A 25,547-nucleotide genomic window follows, 5' to 3' on the forward strand; every position below is an offset into this window, starting at 1 on the left:
TCGCTGTCTCTCTCTGTCAAATAAATAAAAAATCTTTAAAAATAAAAAAAATTTTTTTTGAAAAAGAGAGAAAAGAGAGAAGGAACGAACAGATGCATAAACAGACCAATCAATACCACCGCTACATAAATATTTAAACCACTGGCTGTCAAAGGATGGTCTGTGAACCAAAAGACCAAAACTATTTTCATAATATTTGCCTTTTTCACTGTGCTGACATTTGCATGATGATACAAAATCAATGGTAGAAAAAAATGCTTGAGGTCTTATAAATCCAGGCAAGGGGTACCAGAATGTACCATCGCCACTGCATTCTTTACCAGAAAACCACCTGTAATTTTTTTTTAAGATTTTATTTATTTATTTGACAGAGAGACAGTGAGAACAGGAACACAAGGAGGGGGAGTGGGAGAGGGAGAAGCAGGCTTCAAGCCATGCACAGAGCCCAATATGGGGCTCGGTCCCAGGATGCTGGGATCATGACCTGAGCTGAAGGCAGGCACCTAACAACTAAGCCACCCAGGTGCCCCGCCACCTGTAATTTTTTTAAAAGGGGACAAGTCTTTGGGGCGCCTGGGTGGCTCAGTTGGTTAAGCGACTGCCTTTGGCTCAGGTCATGATCCTGGAGTCCCTGGATCGAGTCCCGCATCGGGCTCCCTGCTCAGCAGGGAGTCTGCTTCTCCCTCTAACCTTCCCCCCTCTCATGTACTCTCTCATTCTCGCTCTCTCAAATAAATAAATCTTTTTAAAAAATAAATAAATAAAAATAAAAGGGGACAAGTCCTTGATGAAGAAGCAGTGAAAATTATTAATTTTACTCAGCCCTGAATACACTTAATTTTAGTATTTGGTATGACAAAATGGGAAGCACACATAAAACACTTCTGCTGCATAGCATAGTACAATGCTTGTCTTGTTTGAACTGCGAGCTGAAGTTTTATCATGGAACACCATTTTCAACTGAAAGATAGGCTGACAAAAACTATGGTTATTCCAACCTAAATATCTGGCAGAATGAGCAAGACTGAGACTTCAAGAAAAGCAAGAGATAGTATTGATAAAATTTGAGTTTTCAAGCAAAAGTTTGAATTCTGGAAAATCTTATTTTTACCATAAACTCATTAATGTCCCAATACTTAAAAGATGTTTTTGATATAATCAGTGGTAATATTAAAGAATGTGAACTGTTGATATTATGTAACAAAATGTATCATCATTTGGAAGAGCTGAATAACTCCCTGAAGCCGCATTTTCTAAATGCCCAATATACTATGTTACAAAATCAAGCATGAATAAAATAATCAGCACCAGACAGACCAAAAGATCAGAGCTGAAAAATTCACAGAAAATGGTTTCAGGTTCGTAATACAAATAACTTTGAAGAAGCTGCTACTTACTGTGTGTTGGCCTATTATCAAAGAAGAATGGACACAATTATCTGGAAAGGCTATAAATGTTCTATTTCCCACTACCTACTGGTGTGATGGCAAATTTTCTTCACATACTTTAACCAAAATAACATACAGCAAGGAACACAATACAGAGGAAAATGCAAGAATTCAGCTGTCTTCTACTAAGCCAGACATTAAAGACATATCTACCGTAAAAATATAAAACAAGCCACTAAAAAATTTTTCACTAAAAAGTTTTTTGGAGATTTTGGAAAACATAGTTACATTTAAAAATTTTACATTAACAGGGCCCCTGGGTGCCTCAGATGGTTAAGCGTCTGCCTTCGGCTCAGGTCATGATCTCGAGGTCCTAGGATAGAGCCCCATGTCCCGCTCCCAGCTCAGTGGGGCGTTGGCTACTCCCTCTCCCTCTGCTTCTACCCCTACTTGTGCTCTCTCTCTCAAATGAATAAATAAAATCTTTAAAAAAAATTAAAAAATAAAAATTTTACATTAACATGTAATGGGTTTATTGCTACTTTAAAAATATAAATTTCTCAGTTTTAATTCCTTATAGAGTAAATGCCAACAGATATAATCCACAGAAACAAAAGTTCTTTGGGTCCTAAATAATTTTTAAGTGTAAGGGAGTTATAAGATCAGAAAGTTTGAGAACTGCTGACCTAAAACTAATGAAGGAGGAGGAATTTTTCAATCAAAAAACTGTTAGGTTAAAAAAAAAAACAAGGGGCGCCTGGATGGCTCACAGTCGGTTAAGCGTCTGCCTTTGGCTCAGGTCATGATCCCAGGGTTCTGGAATCAAGCCCCACATCCAGCTCCCTGCTTGGTGGGTAGCCTGCTTCTCCCTCTCCCCCTGCTCATGTGCTCTCTCTCTTTCTCTCTCTCTCACTCACTCTTTCTCTCAAATAAATAAAAAAATTAAAAAACAAAAAAAACCTCTTAGGTCATAAACAGCTGTATATAAGCATCTTCCCAACTACAACTCTATAAAGAAACACTTCCAGTGACTTAAATATGCTGTTTTAACTTATAATATGGTAAATGCTCATAGGTATAATCAACATTAACAAAGGTCTTTGGAGTTGTCAATAATTTTTAAGAATGTAACATTTGAAAACAAAAAGTTTCAGAACTGCTATTTTAAACCATCACTAAATGTTTATTTCCCTTAGGTTTCTAACATATTTTCCCACAGCTACTCGTGAATCAAAATAGAGTAGCTACCTAACACTATGAACTACCTCTCAGAAAAACTCAAAAAGATGGAACATCAAAAGTTACCAAAAGTTCAATCACCAGTATCCACTAATTCCCTAAAACAAATTTATACACAGCTCCCTATATGCTAAGGGCTTGTGCATTCTAGGGGTATTTCTCCCCTATTTTTCTTTCATCCATGGTGGACAATCAAAGAATGTATTTTTTTTACCTTCATGAAATCAATCAGCCAAAACCTCTCTGCCTGCTGCTCCCCCTGCTTATGCGCTCGCTCACTCTTGGACAAATAAATAAATCTTAAAAAATAAATAAATAAATAATAAAGCTTCCTAAACAGTGTATCCAATGACTCCACCTATGCCCTAAGATAGTGCCTCTACCCTACCACATTTACGAAGTTTACACAGTATGCCATGTAAATAGTATCCCTTCATACATGAAAAGATTGGAAAGAATTATCTTAATGCATCACACAGTTCTCTCCTTATAGCCTAACAACCTAGTAGTAGCCTAGAAGTTGGAAATACAAGTCAATTCAATCACTGTATCTTTCCATTTCCAAAGGTTCTTACATTTTACCCAACTCAACTAAAACATACTAAAAATACAAACTTTAAGAAATGTAAAAGGTTATATCTTGAAAAAAAAGTATGTATGTATGTGTGTATACATATATATATATATATACACACACACACACACACACACACACACACATATATATAAATGCTAGGGGCTCCTGGGTGGCTCAGTTGGTTGAGCGTCTGCCTTCAGCTCAGGTCATGATCCCAGGGTCCTGGGATCGAGCCCCACCTCAGGCTCCCTGCTCAGTGGGAAATCTGCTTCTCCCTCTCCCTCTGCTGCTCCCCCTGCTTGTGCTCTCTCACCCTCTCTCTCTCTCAAATAAATAAAATCTTTAAAAAAAAAGAGAGAGAGAAGTATAAAGGCTAATATCTGAAATTTTCTTAGCAAGTTTGCTTAAAATTTTGTTGTTCTTTTTCATTCACAAATCAATCTTTTTTTTTTTTTTAAAGAGAGTGAGCAAAAGAGAGACCTGAGCCGAAGGCAGACACTTAACTGACTGAGCTACCCAGGAGCCCCCATACACAAATCAATCTTTCACACATTGTTACAATTTGCATGATTTAGTGCTTCAGCGTATCTACATCTAGAATAAAACGTTCAAAGGCTAAGGTTCTTGGGCGCCTGGGTGGCTCAGTTGGTTAAGCAACTGCCTTCGGCTCGGGTCATGATCCTGGAGTCCCGGGATCGAGTCCCACATCGGGCTCCCTGCTCAGCAGGGAGTCTGCTTCTCCCTCTGACCCTCTTCCCTCTCATGCTCTCTATCTTTCATTCTCTCTCTCTCTCTCTCTCTCTCTCAAATAAATAAATAAATAAATCTTTAAAAAAAAAAAAAGCTAAGGTTCTTTCTGAAATACTACCTTGTTGATGCTGTAACACTATTTGGTTCCATGATGTTTTCAGTCATCCTTAATTGTACCACCTCTGCCATGTCACTTGCTTTTTCTGCACCCTCTTCTGGAAGTTCTTCTATATGTTCCAGCTTTTCATCTTCCTCTTCTTCCTCAGAAAGTTCATTAACCTATATAAATAAGAGGAAATTGAAAATCAAAATTTAATACAACTGTTAATTGACATTATCTAAGATATACTATTCTAAGCAAATTTTAACACAAACAACTCATTTTTTACTTCATTTCCTAGGACTAATTTTCCTAACGGAATAATTGCCAACTCTCCCATATTAGAAGAAAACCACAAACCAAACTTAACATTTTAAAGCACAAAGCGATGATTACCTTAGTATATCACTAAGAATATGAGTAAGAAAGTACACAATGAAAAGCCTGCACACTGCAGTTAGTTAACATTAAAAAATCTTCATTTCCAATCAGTTTTATAGACTGATAGTTATAAAGACTTATAAGTGACCTCTCCAATTTCCAGGTGCATTTAACAAGTGATTTTAATATAGGACAAGCGCTGGAAAAGGGCAGAGAAATTTTGCCTTAAGGTGTTAACTATGTTTTAGAAAATGTCAGCTAACTTCTAAATGATTCAGATGGAGTTTTTCATGAAGAGACTGGACCTTACAAGAGGGAACTCATTGCTTTGGTCAGTAGCACAACTCAAGGCTGTAATTCTCTTTCTGGCAGGGGCTATAAAATGTCTTCCATTATCAAGCTGGCTACATAAGTAAACAATCACTCTAATAAAAAGACAATGAATAATATCAGAGAAGGAAAACCAACAAAGTATTTCCAAATGAGAAAAACTTTTCAAGCTATCCCAAAGAAGAAACTAGCCATAAATTGTCTTAACATCTTTTATAATTTAATAGTAAGTCATTAAAAACACTGAGCAGTAAAAGTATACCTTTATCCATTCTAGCCAAATGCACTGGAACTACCTAAAATAAATTTACCACTATGTGTAAGAGTGGTGCTCTTTCCAGACAGTCAAACATAGTTGCTACAATACCCTCAGAAAGTAAACTTTAACCAGAAGATAGGTAATTTCTCTGTGGCATTCTACCACACTCGTAATCAGCAAGTACAGACTGCCTGCTTTCAAGTGTAATACAGTAAGTACTTAAAAGCCAGACTATGAAGGCAGAAAGATATATGTTCACATTCCTACTGTGCCCTTAACTGCCCCTCAACTTACTTAACTTCTCCAGGCCTATGAATAAAATGGAAATGCTGTACATACTACCTACCTCATAAGGCTAGTTGAAAGGATTAAATAATATATGCAAACTCTTCTATAGTGTCTCTCCATACTAAGCAATAAATAGCTATCATTATAACTGGAATTGTTATTTCTATATAGCACAGAGCCTAGTTTCTACATGTAACATCACTTTTTTTTTTTTAGAAAACCAGACAGTATTTGCCACCCAAACTAAAGCAGGAGCCCTCAACCACTGGTATATCAAGGTCACTAGTTATCTGGGTTACTAAACATTCATTATTAGCAATAATACTTAAAGACCTCAATTTGTGAACCACTTACTTTATATATATAAAGCATATGCAGCAGATTCAGCTGAATTTGTTGTGCTTCTAACTGCTAACCCTTATCTATCCCCTATCATGTTGAACAATGATGAAAATACTAAAAATCATTAAATGATTATTAACTAAAAGGTAAGATTTATACACAAAGGTAAAAATTTCATATGGTAAATCAGTTTTTTAAACTGAATCAAATGGAAAATAACCCTCATTCTCCTTGTATGTATTTAATAAATTAATGAAATTCAAGAATATACTTAACATCCACCTGGTAACTCAAGCAAGAAAAAATAATGGCAAGAAAATATTGTTTTCAGAGGTATTAAATGGGAATTACTGTGGCTGATCAATAAAGGTTTGGGCACCACAGTAGAATATTTAAAAAAAAAAATTTTTTAAGATGGTTATTTAAACTGAGAATAAATATTTATTCACTCCACAAATTTTTAGTACAGAGTACTGCTATTTTTAACATGCTACAGCATGTTTTAAAAACTAGTTTGTGCCTACAGTCAATAGCTCTTAGGAACTACAAATACCTTATACTCAGTTACACTGAGTATATCATAGTCAATTCAATAAGCTTTATGTAAACTAATTGACATTGTCCAGTATTTTCACCAATAATCATCCAGTAAGATATGACATGAAAAGTAGCCTAATGGGATTTTCTTTTCCCCCATCCTATCTCCCAGGCCTCCCAATATAACTCCCTGCAGTAAGAAATGACTAAATTAGTTTGGGTAAGAATAAGTATTAAAAACTTAAAAATGCCATCTCTCACCCCACACTTCAAAAGTCCTTAATCCTCTCCTTGTCAACCTGACCTTCTGCTTATCAATGCTGTATCTGTTCCTAAGTTATTCTGAATCTGCCCTATATATGCAACTGCCTCAACTCCATTCATGGAAAACCACTCACTCCACTTACGGAAAACCCTCATCCATACTTACATCTCTTCTTTCTTTGACTGCTGTAATTCCCTTCTCTAGGGCCTCGTGAAATGCCTGCTCTCCAGACTCCAGCTTGTGGAGAACGCTGCTACCTGCCTTCTCAAATGTATAAAGAAACATAATTATCACCTACATCTTCAAACCACTCTACTGAATTTGCATTCATGTAGGGATCCCATACAAAGAACCTGTCCACCAACTCTGGGTCATTTCTCAAACACTCCCTATTCATCATCGCCAGTCATCTCTCTCATACTATTAATAGAAATATCTACCACCTTGAAAAGGTCTAGCAGCCAAATACTTGCATTAATGGGAGGAAACTCCAAGAGAAGAGAGCATGAGATTAACTTTGCTTCCTTCAAATATCACAATCAGAAGAAAAATAATCAAAGCATTGCAAGGATGGGCCAGGTCTACCCATATCTTTAAGTATGGGGATAAGAAATTAGCAGTATTTAAATTAGGTCAATTTGAAAATACAACCAAAATGTGCGAAGTTTGAGGAAATTTTACTTTCACTCAATACATTATCACTTCAGCCTCACAAGTCAAATTGAAGTTATTACATCTGCTTTAAAGAAAGCTTTCAGATATCTGTTCTACTATTGTAACCTATAGTTCAGAAATGCGATTAAAAGAGATAAGAAACCAGATTCAGGTAATTAGCAATAGGCCAAAATAATGAAATATACATCCCGGTCTCCTACAACTCACAGCACTACTCCATTTATTGAGTATATTCTACTCAATATGCTAACATCCTCTTTTCTTTTTTAAAGATTTTATTTATTTATTTGGGGGGGTGAGAGCAGGGGGAGGAGGAGAGAGAAAGGGACAGGAAGACTCTGCAATGAGCATGGAGCCCAACATGGGGTTCAATCTCATGACCCTGAGATCAAGACCTGAGCCGAAATCAAGAATTGGACACTCAACTGACTGAGCCACCCAGGAACCCCTAACATCCTCTTTTCTATCCACAGGCAAATCTGCAGAATTCAACATTATGTCCTGATGTTTATTAACCACTATTCTATTTAATGTAAAGCACAACATATGTTAAGTTTTCTTAACGTTTTCTAGTGCTTAAAGAAATATAAAAATACAAATGCATTACATGTGAGTTATTCCACTGTATGTAAGGAAGCTGAAGGTAGCAGAAATAGCAGAGAATTACACACAACATAAAACATAGTCAAGGCATACCCTGAAGACTTCAGTCATCAAGATATAAATATTAGGGCAAACTGGCATCATCATTTTCTTACAAGTCAAATCTTCTTAGAAACGTACAAAATGAGTAACACACACGTATGCATATTATTTCATTTTGAGCAGCCATTAATTTTAACTAAATAAATCACTAACCTAAAACATAATTTAAGATTTTATTTTCTTTAAATAACCTCTACACCCAACTTAGGGCTTGAGCTTACAACCCTAAGATCAAGAGTCGCACCTCTACCAAATAAGCCAGCCAGGCACCCCTCAACCAAAACTTAAAGAAAAGAAGTGGCACACAAGTCCCCAAAGATGGGACTTCTTACGGGCATCAAAAGACATTAATGATTTAAGGAATATCTACCTCCTTGCCCTCTTCTTATTTTCTTTATTTTTTTTAAGTTTGTTTTTTTTTAAGATTTTATTTATTTATTTGAGAGAGAGAATGAGATAGAGAGCATGAGAGGGGGGAGGGTCAGAGAGAGAAGCAGACTACCTGCTGAGCAGGGAGCCCGATGCGAGACTCGATCCTGGGACTCCAGGATCATGACCTGAGCCAAAGGCAGTCGCTTAACCGAGCCACCCAGGCGCCCTTGTCATTTTCTTTAAAGCAAGAATAATTTTGAAGAGATGTGTCAATTCTTTATTCTAACCAAGTTTTTAAGTCAGGAACTGTATATGATAGTTAGAAGTTCAAAAAATATGCCAAAAGTTCCATGGATCACTGATTCTGGCTACACATTCTACCCACCCACTTGGTTTACTTCACAAATGTATACATATGCACACTGTTTTCATCCTCAGTTTACACATTACAAACTGCAATTTGTCTTGTTACAGTTTCCTTAAAGTTCCTGATACTTGAAAAGAAGGGGAGGGATGGAAGGAAAAAGGGAAGAAGGGAAAGAGGGAGGGAAAATCAGACAACAATATGAATGCTTACATAAAGAAAACATGGAAAACTAAGGAAGGTCTCAACTCCAAATATTAAAAAGACTTACCCATAAAAGTTCACAACAGTACAGAAACTCTTTTTAAAAAAAAAGATGGGCTACCCAGAAAATAAAACTCCTAAATTCACATTATCAGAACCAAGACCTGTAAGAACTAATGAAAATCTGTATGATAAACTACCTTTCAAGAGTTGCTGCTTCCTAATTTAAAAACAAATGAAGAGAAGCCACCCAATATGCATCAATAATTACCATATAATTAATCATCAAAACCTGGATACATACGAGAGTGAAAAGAAGAGCTACTAATAATTACATGAGAAAGAGACATAAACCAGGACTCTTCTGAGAAAATGGGGTATACTAACACCTTTCCAAGTGGAGATCAGTACAATAAATCAAATCATAATGTTGCATCCATACGATAGAGATCTTTGCAGTGAAAACAAAAGAATATGCTCTCTATATTCCAGTAAGAAAAGACTTCCCAATACACTATTAACAGACTTAAAAAAAAAAACACATGGTGCAAAACAGTGTGTGCAGTATGCTACTTTCCTGTTAAAAAACTAAGCAAATATTTACTTACATTTGCATAATGAAACTCTGGAACAAACACAGAGAAAACCAACATGGGGGCAAAGGAGTGGATATGGGTAAAAGCAAGAAACTTTAGTGAATATTTTTTTTTAACCAGGTGAATGATTTACTCATTAAAAAAGTAGCAACCACACCCCATGCCCAAAATATAAGTAACTTCATAGGTTTTAAACTAAAAAAGTTTGTTGGACAAATTATTTCACTTCAGTGCAAAAGAAAAACCTCCACATAGACCTAAATTATAAATTCTAAACATGAAAAGTCTGAATTAATGTGGCTTTACAATAAATTACTGTGCATCAATATTTTCATTTCATGAAGGAGAAAGTAACCAGGTTCTTGTACTATCTCAACCATCAAGGCACAGAACAACAAAATATAATGTAGCCAGAAATTGGATGTTAATTTTCCAAAGTCACAAAAGTTAAAAAACAACCGTGATGCTTCCCAATACAATGACTGCACCGGTCTACTGACTTGTGACTTTCATCAAGAAAAACTTCCTATTTTTTAAAGTTTGTGTGAACTTTGTATTGAATCTATCCCTCCACCTTCTATTTCTCACCCTTTGCCTACATTCCTATATGCTAAGTTTCTTTGCAAAAAAAAAAAAACAAAAACAAAAAACACCACTCTATTCTTACAAAATAAACAATGCTTAAGTTAGAAGGAAAACATGCAAACCCCACAAAATATCTAACATATACTCTGCCTTCAATACCCTTTCCTTATTACTCAAATTGAGAACAACTTATTCAGAAAAAAATACCACATTCATACATTACATGGATGTGTCACCCATGATTACATGTAATAACCAAAAGAACTGCTTTGTTTAGTACTTAAAAGGTCCACCTGAGTTTGTGCCAAGCCCTAAAAAGCATATTCTTTAAAAATTCTCCCTCCAAGTAGGGTATTTAAAATATTCTTACCTGTTCAGTAATTGAACTCAAATCATTAGATGAGAAATCTTCCTCTTCATTCTCAAAAAACTCATAGTAATTTTCCAGAAGTCCAGCCATTATCCTGCTCACTATTTCTTGCTCTTTCAGATCTTCCACATCTGTGTAAATGCTAAGAATAAAAGTCTAAATTGAATTGAGAGTCCTTAAATCAAATACAGGTAAAATTAGAAGACAACCAATGAGTCACTTAATAAACCTGAGCAATTTATGTCATCATTCTGTGCCTCAGTTTTCCCATCTGTAAAGCCTACCTAATTTGTACCCTCTTCACAGAAATGCTGGATTAATCAGATCTACTATAAAAAATAATGGTTCACCAACCAACCTATGATCATTGGCAGATAGTATAATGACTCTATTTCACAAATTCAATTTTTTTTTGATTACATAAAAATTTGTGGAAAAACTTACTGGAAGACATCTGGACCAAAGACAGCAGCCAAAGAGTTTGCAGACCAAATTTCTTCATGATGTGATGCTACATTGGCTAAAAATCTACACAGAAACTTTAACAAACTGTAATTAACAGGTGGAAGCTGCTGTAAAAGGAACCTCAACTTTCTTCCAAATTCATCTTCATTATTATAATCTATAAAAACATAATGACAGGTTTTTTTAATGAAGTAAAAGCAAAGCTCAGATATTTTGCCAGGTTCACATTACTCCACCCACATCACCTTTTTACTATTAACAATTCAAAACCTCTTCACTTCCTCTACCAGAGGCCAAATGCCTTAGAGCTTCACATTTCACTTATTAAGTGGAAGAGAGGAGTTGGAGAAGGAGCTCAACCCCCCAATTGCTGAAGGATGTTTTCCTCATCTATTACTCATCGGCCCAAATTCTCTAATTTATTTTTTTTTAATTCTCATCATACTGTCTCTTGCATGACTGTACCTGTATTTCCAAAGCACTGCCAACTATAAGAAGTCAGAATGCACTGACCAATGCTAGTCAACAACTATGAGTGAACAAAGAAGATTTAACCCACACCACTGAAAATCTCACCCAACAAATACAAATCAGCCTTTCTTTTCTTTATTTGGCTTAAAGTCTGATGTCCAGATTGGTATTTTATTTCCTTCAGGCAGGAGTCCAAGAACAAGGTCCAAGTATATTCTGAACCTGGAATCAGAGATGTACTTCTGGTTTTTCCTAGGACGTTCTATCAAACCAGAGATAAATAATATCTTACAGCAACATTACCACTAAGGAACAGCACTATCTTTGGGTATTATGCCACACATACCACTTTATATGTATTTCTCTTCTTTCCCAACCCTCCTATTCCTTGTTCTTGTCTCCTGCCTTGCCTTCTTCTCCTCCTCCTCCGCACCCTGTAGCTTAGGTTTCCTAAGACCAATCATAAAGGTAAATAGGACTACAGGGATCAAAGTAGTCCTATTTGACTTGACCTTGACTAGACCATACAGACCCAAAAAGCATATGTCCCCAAATGCGAACATGAGAAATGAATCTCAGAACTACAATAATTACTGTATACATGTCAAAATTTCTACAAGATAAAAAGACTTTGAAATCAATGGTAAATGACCGATTGGTAAGAACCAAAGTATACTACCTTGAGAAAGCTGCATCAAGTGAATATGCAAACTGCCAGGGATGACAGGTTCAGGAAGTTCTTGGAGGAAAAACCTAAGGAGACTAATAGCCGAGGGAACATCTGCTTCCTTGACCAGGTCCACCTCCTCCCCGCTGTCGTATCTCTGCCGAAGCCACTCCACTGTCTCAGCATTTCCATTGACTTGAAAAAGTCCTTGTTGCTCCAGACCTCCTACATTAGTTCAAAGTAAAAATTAAAGAAGCTTCAACTTCAACTACTTGGCCGTATATATTCATTTTCCAATCAACTTAAAATACTCACTTTTGAAAAGCCCTTCTTGGCTCTCCTTACTGGGCTAAACACCTTCAGATCACACATTTAGACACATACTATCTCTGTCCCGAGGGATAATCTATTTTATCCACCCCACCTCCATTAAAAATATTCCTCTTACCACCCCACTAAAAAATGCTATATGCTGGGCATTTCTAAGTATATGACTTTACATAAGAAATTTCTATCACTTTTCCTTACTATATTTTGGACTTTCCACACTGGGGGAAAAAAAAAAAAAAGAAAAAAATCCAAGGTCAAAAGGGATAAGTTGTGTTTATTAAAACAAAGGCTAGCCCTCAAGGTAAGGAAATGTATACCATGTTCCTCAATATAGTCCACAACGTGGCGGACTATGAACGGAACCTCATTGTCTGGATGTCCTCCCTGCTGCAGCTCATCAAGTGGAATTCCAAATATTTTGTTAGCAAGAACGGAGTTGCAGTTACTCAAGGAAGGGGAGGAGCTCTTCCTCATATCTTTTTTGCAGCCAGAAATCAAAGCTGTCTTTTCTGCCAAATGAAAGACAAAAACAAAAACAAAAACAAAAACAAAAAAAAGACTAATAATCAACAGGTGACAATATGATTAAATACATTACAAAAAATGCTTTACACCTGAATGTGTTTTTTTATCATTACATATGTTCCAGTTTTCAGGCCCACAATGTATTCTACAAATAAAGCTCAATACAATCATCCATTTTCTCTACTAGTTTGTGCATTTATCAAACAATGGCAAATTCATCATTAAACTTAACAAAGGACATTAATGTCCCAAAGACAAATTAAGGGGCAAATGTGGCTCCAAGAGGACCTTTACTGACCAAGCTTAATGACACAGGTAAAAAGCCAAACCCAATCATTTCTGGACTGTGCTATATGAAGCACATCTAACTTCTTAATTTATAAGCACCCAAAACAGGAAAGAATCACTTTTTATAAAGTACTGGGCTGAAAATCACTTTTTATCAATGATGGGCTAGTAAGAACAAGATCAACCAGCTCTTATTTCTACATGACAGAGCAGCCAAAATATGTTTTTATAAATGAAGGAATTTTTCAGTTCTAGACATCAACTTTCAAATGGGAATGTTCATCAATCCTGCTGTTTCATTAATTACTGCAAAGAAAAATTTCCACAGCCAGTCTCGCTCAGGAGAAATGTTATTTGTCTTAACTTTGTAGGAATGGTGATCAGTAAAGCAGTGAAAGAAAACAATGTTTCAAATATCTGAAGCATCAGAGAACAAGTAATCCCAAGAAAAATTTGTTTCCTAAAATACTTATTACTTCATGTGGGAAATTAGTATTTTCAAAAGAAAAACTTTTTTTTGAAAAAAAGTTGTTAATGAACAAAATGACACCAACTGGGCTTTTTTTTCATCACACCAGAGAAACAATTCCTTTCTCACTACAAGAGAGAACAGAGTAAAACAATAAATCTACTCAATATTCTAAAGTTTACAAAAATAACTTCTATATAAGTTACATAATAGCTGTACCCCAGTCAATCAAGAGTGTCGCAGTGTGACTGGGAAACAATCCATTCAACTTACAGAAACAACAGAAATTAACTCAGGGGAAGTAAAATGCCATAAATTTATATAATTTAGACAAGCAAAATCCATTCTTCAACATATCTGGTGCCAGCTAATAACTACAAAACCTCAAGTTAATAATCAAATAGCAGCAACAGGAGATAAACTCCAAAATTCCTGTGGATTTATACAGCATGGGAGTCACCATTTTGAAAACTTACCTTTGAGTACTTAAACACCTAAGTTTAAAAAATGGCTTCTGCACCAGCTACCCTCACTGAGCAAGCATTCTTTTGTCATTTATGGCTGTTTGAGATTATGGCAGAAGATCAGCCTGTAGTTCCTCATTGAAGAAACACAGAACTCGATCAGTACTTCAGCAGTTAATCTAGAAGAAAAAAAACAATTTTCATTTCCTAAACCATCTCATATTATGAGAAGCAACTAGAATAAGCAGTGAAATCCATTTAGGAGGGTAACTATACTGAAAACCATTCTTCTGCCTGAAAATTTGCCCGTGACTTAGTTAGAGGCAAAATCTTGCACAAGGTTTCAAATTATGATGGCCAACCTGGATAAGAATCTTTCTGGTAAAAACAAATAAAAGCATTACAAAGGAGAATCTTTAACAGTACAGATCTTCAGAGATTACACCACTCAATCCATTTTCTTCAATGGATCCTTCATTTGAACACACACACACCCCGCCCACCTCCACTGGGTCCTCATATACTCAGAACAAACACAGAAACATTTTCAGATCAAAGAAATGAAGACATGATTTTAAGCTTGGAAAAGCACTTACGTACTTTCTTCTTTTCTTTGTATACAGCAAATATTTTTTTAGCAAGAATGCAGTTGTCTGAACTTTCTGGTTTGGAGAGACAATACCACATGTTGGAAAAAAGCACTTAACAGAACCAGAAAAGCTAACATTCAAATATTAACTCCACCATCCTATACGTGTGACTCCCATGTCTTCATGTCTCTAATCTCAGGTTTCCTTTATATAAGAGTAATAACTATACAGCTGTTTAACTGAGGTAATACATGAAGGTAGTAGACAGAGAACCAGTTTTCTTTCTTCTTTGTATTAAACGTTAAAAGACCAGCAAACAGGCTGGGGAGAGAGGAGACCTATTTGACAATGCGTTTAATATTTGGTCTCATTTGTGAACTATTATTTCATCACCCCCTGTGAATTCCAGTAATCTACTTTAAAAACCTTTTAATAAGCTCAGGACACTATGCTACAGCACTCTGCTCAAGAGAGTCCAGGTAAGCAGAAGAGTAGTATCATTCAGTGTGATTTTCAAAAATGGCACCTGGGTGGCTCAGTCGTTAAGCATCTGCCTTCAGCTCAGGTCATGATCCCAGGGTCCTGGGATCGAGCCCCGCATCGGGCTCCCTGCTCAGCAGGAGGCCTGCTTCTCCCTCTCCCACTCCCCCTGCTTGTATTCCCTCTCTCACAGTGTCTCTTTCTGTCAAATAAATAAATAAAATCTTTAAAAAAAAAAGAATTTAACTTAAAAAAAAATGTCTTATTAGTAACATATACGTCCAGGAGGAACATGAAAAATGGAGGGGAAGGAAAACCACATTCCCACAACAAATCTTCGGTAAATGATTACTTCCCAAATATCCTGAAATGCCTGCTAAAACATGTAGCCTATTCACCTGAAACACAGCTTCAAAGTTAAGTTACAGATCTTTTAGAGAGGTTAACTTCAGGGATAAAATGTTTAATGAACTTATAGTAAAAGTCAGGTTGATATCTTCATGACATAAAGAAAAAGGGAATTTGCTTGATGTACAGTAAATGAACACTCATTAGAAGAGTTTTGTCAGAGGCAAGTTCTATGTTCACTAAAATGGGTACTCAAGTGTTTCTGTGCCTTGTCAATGAAACCAGGAATCAGCACAGTGCAAAAGCATTTAGACTGGAGAGTGGCCCAAAATAACATTCCTGCAAAATGCAAAGTAGTTTTGACATTATTTAATCCTGTTCCCCACTCCCTGTCAGAGCTTAAATCATGTAAATATTCCCTTTCTATCTGTAGTGGGTTCAACAGTGTTCCCCAAAAAACTCATGTTCACCCAGGAGTTCAAAATGTGAACTTACTTGGAAATAGGATCTTTGCATATGCAATTAGTTAAGGATCTCAAGAGGAAATCATCCTGAGGGTGCCTGGGTGGCTTGGTCAGTTAAGCCTCTGCCCAGGGTCCTGGGATAGAGTCCCATGTTGCACTCCCTACTCAGCGGGGAGCCTGCTTCTCCCTCTCACTCTGATGCTCCCCCCTGCTTGTGCTCTCTCTCTGGCTCTCTCTCTCAAATAAAATCTTAAAAAAAAAAAAAATCATCCTGGTTTTAGGGTGAGTCCTAAATCCAATGACTGGTGTTCTTATAAGAAGACAGAACACATAGAGACACAAAGAGGGGAAGAAGGCCATGTGAAGATGGAGGGAGAAACTGCGAGTCATGCTGTCACAAGACAAGAAACACCAGGAGCCACCAAAAGCTGGAAGAGGCAAAGGAAGATTCCTCCCCAGAACCTCTGGAGGGAATATGGCCCTGCCCACACCTTGATTTTAGCTTGCTGGCCTCTCTATATCTGTGAGGAAAAAATTTCTATTGTTTTATTAGTTATTCTGTTTTAGTAATTTCATTACTACAGAAAATTCATGTGACATCTAAACTACAAAATCCAATCATCAAAGAAAATAGTAGCAGGTACCACAGAAAAATGTCCCAAAGAGATGTGATGTAATGTCTTAGAATCAATAAAAGCAAAGAAAGCAGTTAATCAATAAAAGGCTTGACAAGAGAATACAATGTTCAGACTTTCAAAGTAACCAATGATTTCCAAAAGCATAATTTTATTATAAATCAGAACAGCAAAATCATTTTAAGATTTTTTTTAATTTTAAGTACAATATACCCCCCCAACATGGGACTCAAACTCCCAACCCCAAGATCAAGAGTTGCATGCTCTACTGACTGAGCCAGCCAGGCGCCCCTAAAACAGCAAAATCATGTTATATACAAATGACTGTTGCCTCCTATAGTGGTACTGACAACAAATAAGAAATCATTTTGAATTTTATATCATGAGACAAGAGCGATTAAAAAAAAGGCAATTAAATACCAATCTTCAATAACACTGGGTGATAAGTACATTCAGGAAAGTGTACCTTCATCTACCAGGCTATCAACTTGAGTTCTGCTGAAGATCAAGGTATTTCTGCATTCCATTCAGTTCCACTTATATATACGTATATATGATAGCAACATACACATTTCTTAATAGCACAGAATCTTTTTTTTTAATTAACATATTATGTATTACTTGTTTCAGGGGTACAGGTCTGTGATTGATCAGTCTTATGTAACATCCAGTGCTCATGACAATACATACCCTCCCTAATGTCCATTACCCAGTTACCCCATCCCCCCACCCAGCTCCCCTCCAACAACCCTCAGTTTGTTTCCTAAGATTAAGAGTCTCTTATGGTTTGTCTCCCTCTCTGATTTCATCGTTTCATTTTTTCCTCTCTTCCCTATGATCCTCTGCTTTGTTTCTTAAATTCCACACATCTCACATCAGTGAGATCATACGATACTTGTCTTTCTCTGATTGACTTATTTCACTTAGGATAATACCCTCTAGTTCCATCCATATCATTGCAAATGGCAAGATTTCAGGGTTTTCTTGATGGCTTAGTACAGAATCTTCTAAATTTTAAATACCTAATAAAATTCGTAGAGAGGAGCTTTTCAAAAAAGTTAGAGAACAACATCTATACAATGGACAAATAACTGAGCTCTTACAATATGCCAGGAACTGGGCACCTGGTGGCTCAGTCGGTTAAGGGACTGCCTTTGGCTCAGGTCATGATCCTGGATTGAGTCCCACATCGGGCTCCCTGCTCAGTGGGGAGTGTGTTTCTCCCTCTGACCCTCCCCCCTCTTGTGCTTTCTCCCAAATAAATAAAATATTTAAAAAAAAATATGCCAGTAACTATTTTAAGGGCTTTATTATTTTTCTTAAAAGTTTTAATTTATGGGGGGGGGGGGCGCCTGGGTGGCTCAGTCGTTAAGCGTCTGCCTTTGGCTCAGGTCGTGATCCCAGGGTCCTGGGATCGAGCCCTGCATTGGGCTCCCCGCTCGGCGGGAGGCCTGCTTCTCCCTCCCCCACTCCCCCTGCTTGTGTTCCTGCTGTCACTATCTTTCTCTGTCAAATGAATAAATAAAATCTTTAAAAAATAAATAAATAAAATAAAATGTATGTTTAAAAAAAAAAAGTTTTATTTATGGGCACCTGGGTGGCTCAGTTGGTTGAGCGACTGCCTTCGGCTCAGGTCATGATCCTGGAGTCCCGGGATCGGGTCCCGCGTCGGGCTCCCTGCTCAGCGGGGAGTCTGCTTCTCCCTCTGACCCTCTTCCCTCTCGTGCTCTCTATCTCTCATTCTCTCTCTCTCAAATAAACAATCTTTAAAAAAAATTTTATTTATATATTTGAGACAGAGTGAGAGAGAGCGCAGAGTGAGAGGGAGAAGCAAACTTCCCACAGAGCAAAGAGCCAGACGTGGGGCTCGATCTCAGGACCCTGATGTCATGACCTGAGCTGAAGACAGATGCTTAACCAACTGAGCCACCCAGGTACCCCTTAAGGGCTTTAAATGTATGAATTCATTTATCCTTACAATTCTATGGATGCAGATATTTCACTATATCCATTTCACTGACAAGAAAACCAAAGAACATTGAGAACTTTCTGGGGTGATAGAAATGTTGTCATGACTATGGTAGTGGTGGTTACATGCTTAACACACATGTCAAACTTATTAAACTGGACATTTAATTGGTGAATGTTATTGTATATAAATTATTACTGCATGTAAATTATACTTCAAAAAAAACTGAAAAAATTAAAAAGAAACCACACAAATAAAGACATAACATCACTTTAATAGATTATCTAATACCAAACTATTTTCATTATAGAGTATGTCATTTTTAAAATACACTTCTCAGCCGCCTGGGTGGCTCAGATGGTTAAGCATCTGCCTTCGGCTCAGGTCATGATCCCGGAGTCCTGGGATCGAGTCCCGCATCGGGCTCCCTGCTCCTTGGGAGCCTGCTTCTCCCTCTGCCTCTCTCTCTCTCTCTCTCTCTGTGTGTCTCTCATGAATAAATAAATAAAATCTTTAAAAAAATAAAATAAAATAAAATAAAATATACTTCTCTATCCAAAAAAGAAAAATAAAAGATCTCTTTCAACCACATTTCAAGAACCTATCCTATTCGGCCCTAGTATGTTATCCAGCACATTTAGAAACTACTACATTTTCTATATAGCAATAAAAAAGAAATTAAAGTTGGACTGAAGATTAAGTCTTTTCAAGGCCAACAATTTAACAAAACAATGTAACAGTACTAAGATTCGATCTGAGACATACTAATAAAGTTTTATCGTTTTGCAAATAAACCATCTGTGGGAAGAGCAACATCTGCCAAGATAAAATGTCATTTTCATGTGAAAAAGTTCTACTTTTGGGGCACCTGGGTGGCTCAGGCGTTGAGCATCTTCCTTCGTCTGCCTTTGGCTCAGGTCATGATCCCAGGGTCCTAGGATCGAGCCCCACATCGGGCTCCCTGCTCGGCGGGAAGCCTGCTTCTCCCTCTCCCACTCCCCCTGCTGTGTTCCCTCTCTCGCTGTGTCTCTGTCAAATCAATAAAAAAAATCTAAAAAAAAAAAAGTTCTACTTTCAAAATGAATAGAATGAGAAAATTCACTTTTGCCCTAAATGCTTTTTGATAAAATAGGATACAATTCACACAGAAAAATTTAAGAGCTACCTCAATAACTGCTAAAGCCAAAAAGAAAAACAAATCCCTATCACTAATTTACTATGAGGAAAAAGTCAGCAGGGAGCTGGGCCTCAATAAAGATGGTAAACTTTGGGAAAAGAGATTTAAGTTTGTAGACAATTACACTGTCTGACTCTAAGTCAATGAACCAAAGTTTAAGGCAAATAAATTTACCCCTGCTCCTTATATTTAGGTTTTCATTAGCAAGCTCTAAACATTTCATCAAAGCAAAGGAAAAGACACCTCTTCATTCAGAAGGCACTACCTTCATTCAAACTGAACAAAGATAGCTCTATGAAGGTTCCCAAAATGCTAAATCAGTGATTCCTTCCTGATCTGAAAAACTGACAAGGCATTCATTTGTCTGAAACCCTTAACAGTACACCAAACAAACAGGCTGAACAAATGTCTCAAGAGCACATAAAGTGGGGCGCCTGGGTGGCTCAGTCGTTAAGCGTCTGCCTTCGGCTCAGGTCATGATCCCAGGGTCCTGGGATCGAGTCCCGCATCGGGCTCCCGGCTCAGCGGGGAGCCTGCTTCTCCCTCTCCCACTCCCCCTGCTTGTGTTCCTGCTCTTGCTGTCTCTCTCTGTCAAATAAATAAATAAAATCTTTAAAAAAAATAAAAGAGCGCATAAAGTTACCTGTCATATGTTCATAGATGCTATTTTGATCAAGGAAAACACCAAGTCAATTAAATCTATCATTAAATTCATACTGACTATGCCATTAAGTATTATAGGATAAAACAGAATTCAGGATCAGAAGTATTTTAAATTAAAGAGCTATAACACTCAAAAGTTTAGGAACTTCCTTACCTTAAAAGAAACAGAAAAAAAAGAGTATGAAGTACACCTTGTGACAATTTTTACCCTTATGCCTGAGGACTTGTTCATCTGAGTGCACTTTAACATACTACTTGAGAGTACAATCTTCCTCCGTGGTCATTCCACAAAACTACAATGAACAATGGAATTAAGCCTATTTTGTAGGACTACAGTTGCCATAATAAGATACTAGATATAGCACATATATTTCAAAGATTAAAACACACTAAATGTAAACCATTTTACCTTGAGACAACTTTTATTCCTCTCTTATTTAATGTATTCAGGCAAAAATTGGTTGTCCCTGTAGATAAGCTACTGGTAAACAGCCTGGTTCATTTTGAAAAACTCTCAAAAGGGTTTCATGACCACAGTCAATTATTTTATAACCTCCAACCATGATTTCAAGCTATCCCAATCAAAACAAAGTAATAAAGCCAGAGGGAGATGAAACCCCTGTAACTAAGTCCCCTCATCTATTCTCCTCACTAATCTCCTCAAAACTAAAATCTAACCCAAATCCCCCCCTGGACAAAATTCCTCAATTGTTTTCCACTGCCTAGAGTCCCGGACTCCAAATTTTTGATCAGGAAAAAAATTATGAATCTACCCTTCATTTTTGTATTGTATGCATATTTCTAAAATAGTAAATAATATACTAATATATATAATAAAACATACACAAAAATAATTTTAATACATAAAAACAAATTGCGGGGCACCTTGGGTGGCTCAGTCGATTAAGCATTAGACTCTTGGTCTCAGCTCAGGTCATGCTCTCAGGGTTGTGAGATCCAGCCCCGTCAGTGCAGAGTCAGCCTGGGATTCTTTCCCCCTTCCTCTCTCCCCATTTCTCCCCTCCCTCCCCCTCGGGCTCTCTCTCTCAAATAAATAAAATCCTTAAAATGTCAAAAAAAAAATTTTACTATCACTGCTACACACACACACACACACACTTTCAAAGGCATACTGATGGCCAACAGACATGAAAAGATGTGTAACATTGGTCTAACCAGGAAAATGTAAATCAAAACCACAATGAGATATCACCTCACACCTGTCAGAACGGCTAGTATCAAAAAGAAATAACAAGTGATGGGGCACCTGGGTGGCTCAGATGGTTAAGCGTCTGCCTTCGGCTCAGGTCACGATCCCGGGGTCCTGGGATCGAGCCCCGCATCGGGCTCCCTGCTAGGCAGGGAGCCTGCTTCTCCCTCTGCCTCTCTCTCTCTCTCTCTCTCTCTGACTCTTATGAATAAATAAATAAAAAACATTTAAAAAAAAAAAAGAAATAACAAGTGTTGGCAAGTATATAGAGAAAAGGGAAGCCTCTTGCACTGTTGGTGGGAAAGTAAACTTGTGCAGCCGCTACAGGAAACAGTATAGAAGTACCTCAAAAGGGGCGCCTGGGTGGCTCAGTCGTTGAGCATCTGCCTTACGCTCAGGTCATGATCCCGGGGTCCTGGGATCGAGCCCCACATCGGGCTCCCTGCTCGGCGGGAAGCCTGCTTCTCCCTCTCCCACTCCCCCTGCTTCTGTTCCCTCTCACGCTGTGTCTCTCTCTGTCAAATAAATAAATAAAATCTTAAAAAAAAAAAAAGTACCTCAAAAAATTAAATACAGAAATAGTGGGGAGCCTGGGTGGCTCAGTCGTTAAGCGTCTGCCTTCGGCTCAGGTCATGATCCCAGGGTCCTGGGATCTAGCCCCGCATCGGGCTCCCTGCTCAGCAGGAAGCCTGCTTCTCCCTCTCCCACTCCCCCTGCTTGTGTTCCCTCTCTCGCTGTGTCTCTCTCTGTCCAATAAATAAAATCTTTTAAAAATAAATAAATAAATACAGAAATACCATACAATCCAGTAATCCCACTTATGAGGATTTACCCAAAGAAAATGAAAACACTATTCTGAAAAGATACCTGCACTCCAATGCTTACTGCAGCATTATATACAGTAGCCAAGATATGGAAGCAAACTCAGTATCCATCAATGAATGAAGGGATAAAGAAGATGTGGTATATACAGACAATGAGATATTACTCAGCCATAAAAAAGAATGAGATCTTGCCATTTGCAACGACATGTATGGACCTAGAGGATATTACACTAAGTGAAATAAATCAGAGAGAAAGACAAATACCACACAATTTCACTTGTATGTGGAATCTAAGAAACGAAACAAAAACCAGAAATAGACTCAAACACAGAGAATAAAATGGTAGTTGCCAGAGGGGAGGGAGAAGGGCAAATAGATGAAAGGTATTAAGAGGTACAAAATTCCAGTAATAAGATAAGTAAGTCACAGAGATGAAAAGTACACCACAGGGAATACAGTCAATAATAATGTGATAACTCTGTATGGTGACAGATGGTAACTGTACTTATTGCAGTGAGCATTTCCTAATGTATATAAATGTCAAATCACTATGTTGTACACCTGGAACTAATACAGTATTTTCTGTCAACAATACTTATATTTAAAAATTAAAAAAAAAAACCAAGTACCTCACTTCTGAGACCAGTGGCCTAACGTACTGTTTCTCTAACTTCGTCTGAGGATGGGGAGGAGTTTGTTCAATATACAGAGTACAAAGCCACAACCCCAATCCAGCATCCATGAGAACATGGCCTGGACCTCATGTTTAATAAGCTCTTCAGGTGATTACAATGCATAGAAAGATTTAAGAACCTCCAGCATACAAACTAAACCCTAAACCCCATTGCATGGCCTACAAGTACTTTACCTACCAGTAAAATCTCCCTTCCTGCCACTCTTTCACCTCACTCTACTCTCCAGCAATACTTAAGTTACTTGAAGTCCATAATCCACAGCTCTCAGGCTCTACACATACCATTTTCTATGCCTGAAGTGGTAACTCAACACCATAACCTACCACTACCCTAACCAATCCCATCCAGTTCACCAAACTTCTATTGATATTTTAGTCCAATTCTAATTTCCTATCAAACCTTGCCTAATTTTCCGAAGCATACAGTTCTCCTTCTTCTTTGCTCCTAATATACCATGACTTTTATAGCAATTATCTCACAGAATTAAAGTATGTCTGTCTCTCAATAGAGAGGATCTGTGAAGGTAGGAACCCTGTCGTTTCATCTTTGTAACACTAAAGGCCTCACCCAATGCATGACACATAATTTAATTTTTTAAATATATGTTGAATAAAGACATAAACAAGAAACAATACTGTCTATTCGAAGTTAAGATTAACAAGAAGGGGCATCTCCTTAAGTGATTAAAAACTAAATAAAACATCAAAAATGGCTGCCACATCTACTTTCCACAATAACTGAAGATAATCAAGTCATGAAGGAAAAATAACTATTACTTACAAAAATATCTGAAGCACTTTACAAGTTATTTCTCACACCTAGAATAATGCTATGAATCAGACACTATTATATATATATATATAAACTGAAAGTGGGGCACCTGGGTGGCACAGTCAGTTGGACTCTTGGTTTCAGCTCAGGTGGTGATCTCAGGATCTGAGGATCGTGAGACCCAGTCCTGAGTGGGGCTCCACTGCGGGCACAAAGTCTGCTTAAGACTCTCTTTCTCCCAGGGCGCCTGGGTGGCTCAGTTGGTTAAGCGACTGCCTTCGGCTCAGGTCATGATCCTGGAGTCCCGGGATCGAGTCCCACATCGGGATCGAGTCCCACATCGGGCTCCCCGCTCAGCGGGGAGTCTGCTTCTCCCTCTGACCCTCCTCCCTCTCACGCTCTCTATCTCTCATTCTCTCTTTCTCAAATAAATAAATAAAATCTTAAAAAAAGACTCTCTCTCTCCCTCTCCCTCTGCCCCGTGCTCACTCACTCACTCTTTCTCTCAAATAAATAAATAAAAAGTATTATGAGCCTCAAGTTACTCAGCTTGACTTTAAAATTTGTAAATGATGATGCTAAAATATACTGGTGGATCTAACTGCAAATCTTTCTAATCTAAGTGTTTTAAGTCTTAAGAAACCAGAACATTAAGATGAGCACTACTGGGGGCACCTGGCCGGCTCAATCAGTAGAGAATGTGACTCTTGATCTCGGGGTTATAAGTTTGAGCCCCACACTGGGAGTAGAGATTACGAAAGAACGGAAAGAAGAAAGAAAAGAAAGAAAAGAAAGAAAAGAAAGAAAAGAAAGAAAAGAAAGAAAAGAAAGAAAGAAAGAAAGAAAGAAAGAAAGAAAGAAAGAAGAGAAAGGGAAAGAGAGAAAGAGAGAAAGGTAGGTAGGTAGATTAAAAAATAAAACGAGCATGGTACCTGGCTCAGTTGGCTAAGTGTCCGACACTTGGAAAGCAGCCTCAATTCTGATTCAAAAAGCCAAGGAGACCACGAGGTACCTCCCCCTATGCACATTCACTCTCTATCTCTCAAATAAATAAATCTTAAAAAAAATCTACATGAGGAAAGGTAACTCTTTTTTTTTAAAAGATTTTATTTATTTGACAGAGACACAATGAGAGGGGGAACACCAGCAGGGGGAGTGGGAGAGGGAGAAGCAGGCTCCCCACTGAGCAGGGAGCCCAATGCGGGGCTCGATCCCAGGACCATGACCTGAGCCGAAGGCAGACGTTTAACGACTGAGCCACCCAGGCGCCCCGGAAAGGTAACACTTTAAATGCCTGTCTCCTGATTAAAAGGTAAGCCTGAATGTTCTAGAAGATGCCTCCTGATAGATTCCCTTTTCCCACAAGCACTCCAGCGTCACTGGTCCACTAATGGAGCATGATTTTCCATTAAGTCAAAGTGACTTATCAGCTAAATTAGCTCTTCACACTAAGTACTAGCACAATGAGTGAGTGATCCTTTTTTAAAAATAGCACTACAATTTAGAAGGTGACCAAAAATATCTGAGAAAGCATATATGCATTATAGAGAACACACACTGTAGACAGTTAAATGTGTGCATGTAATCTCAATATGGACAAATTTTGACTCTTCCAGACTCTATTCTAGTAACCTTTCACCTCTTTTCCATTGAAAACATGCACACCCAGCGCCTACTACAAACTAATGAGCAAGGTTTTAAGAAGACTAGTTTAT

At 37.7% G+C, this 25,547-nt stretch overlaps 1 protein-coding gene across 11 annotated transcripts in view; it reads right to left on the reverse strand.

Moving 5' to 3' along the window:
• The window catches only part of FAM13B (family with sequence similarity 13 member B), an 88,366-nt gene that overhangs the window by 54,810 nt on the left and 8,009 nt on the right, over positions 1-25,547 (reverse strand). For 3 of the 11 annotated variants that reach the window (XM_028103730.2, XM_028103734.2, XM_028103727.2), the window contains exons 2-9: positions 14,019-14,185; positions 12,578-12,769; positions 11,943-12,155; positions 11,369-11,485; positions 10,772-10,949; positions 10,328-10,469; positions 6,622-6,720; positions 4,073-4,233 (exon numbers count right to left, since the gene is read on the reverse strand). In XM_028103730.2, the coding sequence (XP_027959531.1) occupies positions 4,073-4,233; positions 6,622-6,720; positions 10,328-10,469; positions 10,772-10,949; positions 11,369-11,485; positions 11,943-12,155; positions 12,578-12,734 (1,067 nt within the window). In that variant the 5' untranslated portion in view covers positions 12,735-12,769; positions 14,019-14,185. The remainder of the gene's footprint in view (positions 1-4,072; positions 4,234-6,621; positions 6,721-10,327; positions 10,470-10,771; positions 10,950-11,368; positions 11,486-11,942; positions 12,156-12,577; positions 12,770-14,018; positions 14,186-25,547) is intronic. The other 8 variants (XM_088023266.1, XM_028103736.2, XM_028103735.2 and 5 more) reach the window with 5 other exon arrangements.

Source organism: Eumetopias jubatus, unplaced genomic scaffold (genome assembly GCF_037043125.1).
Source record: "Eumetopias jubatus isolate StellerSeaLion01/CBP00866 unplaced genomic scaffold, mEumJub1_p1.0 scaffold_5, whole genome shotgun sequence".
Classification (NCBI taxonomy): domain Eukaryota; kingdom Metazoa; phylum Chordata; class Mammalia; order Carnivora; family Otariidae; genus Eumetopias; species Eumetopias jubatus.